Here is a 969-nt window from a genome sequence, read left to right as displayed (position 1 = left end):
GACCTGGCATAGCGCACACCTCACCTGCTGTAGCCATATGATCCGAATAGTGCATCCACTTATCATGTATATCATCATACGACACCCATGAATCGACAGGCGGAGTAGGAATGGTCTAGGTGTATCCAAACTGCTGCATGACCCTCTTTGGTCGGTAATACACAACAATGGGCCCCCAGCGCAGGAGATCGGAATAGCATGAAATCATATGGAAGTCCTAGACCAGTCGGTGCTCCCCATATGGGATCCAACAGATGTCCGGAATCCATAGTCGATCTAGGCGCTCCCTATATGCTAGTGTACATATGCTCTTCACGGTCTTCTTTGTAGCAATCCACCTACAGGCACGCGGTGAATCCTCGTTGTAGTCCGGATTAGCAGTGGACTCCACGATCGAGGGAAAGTGCTCGTATATCCAGCACTATAGAGGTAACATGAAAATCATAAACATTAATAATGAAGGTATAAAAAAAATTTAAAGTTAAACATTGTTAAACCTCAACGAATCAAAAGCATGTTTGTTACCTGCAGCAGCGTGATGTAACTGTCAAGTTGTCGACTGATGCTGATAGAAGCATCGTTGAGGTGGTCGTACATATGGACCAGCGCAGCTACTCCCCAGGTGTACCTCTCGATCTGACTGAGATCACGAAGGGCCTCCAAAAACACAACATGAACATTGGTTGCACTCTTGTTAGCAAAAAAAGTGCAACCCAGAAGATGAAGAAGATACGCGCGAGCCATAGTTGTCCAATGACCTGCCTGGCATCGGTGCTCATAGATATCACGTACCCATTGCAGGCGTACGTACGATCCACGACACTGCCCTGTCTCAGCCCTGGCAGCCTCTGTAGAGATCATCAATAAGTCCACCAGCATCTGTATCGCATCATCCATGTGCAAGGGCTGAAAGGCATGCAAGTCGCCAACCACGGGCAGATGCAGAAGAGACGAGATGTCGTCCAGCAT

General features: G+C 47.9%; 1 protein-coding gene across 1 annotated transcript; it reads right to left on the bottom strand.

The window, feature by feature from the left end:
• Nucleotides 1–217: 217 nt before the first annotated feature.
• LOC102662260 (protein MAIN-LIKE 1-like) lies at nucleotides 218–969 on the bottom strand. Its single transcript, XM_006590003.1, has 2 exons — nucleotides 526–969; nucleotides 218–421 (listed from the first exon to the last, which is right to left on the bottom strand). The coding sequence occupies exons 1-2, from the start codon at nucleotides 967–969 to the stop codon at nucleotides 218–220; spliced, it is 648 nt and encodes a 215-aa protein (XP_006590066.1).

The sequence above is a fragment of the Glycine max genome, chromosome 10 (genome assembly GCF_000004515.6).
Source record: "Glycine max cultivar Williams 82 chromosome 10, Glycine_max_v4.0, whole genome shotgun sequence".
Taxonomy (NCBI): Eukaryota; Viridiplantae; Streptophyta; class Magnoliopsida; order Fabales; family Fabaceae; genus Glycine; species Glycine max.
Note: the sequence above shows the minus strand (reverse complement) of the source record. Positions and strands in the feature narration are given on the sequence as shown.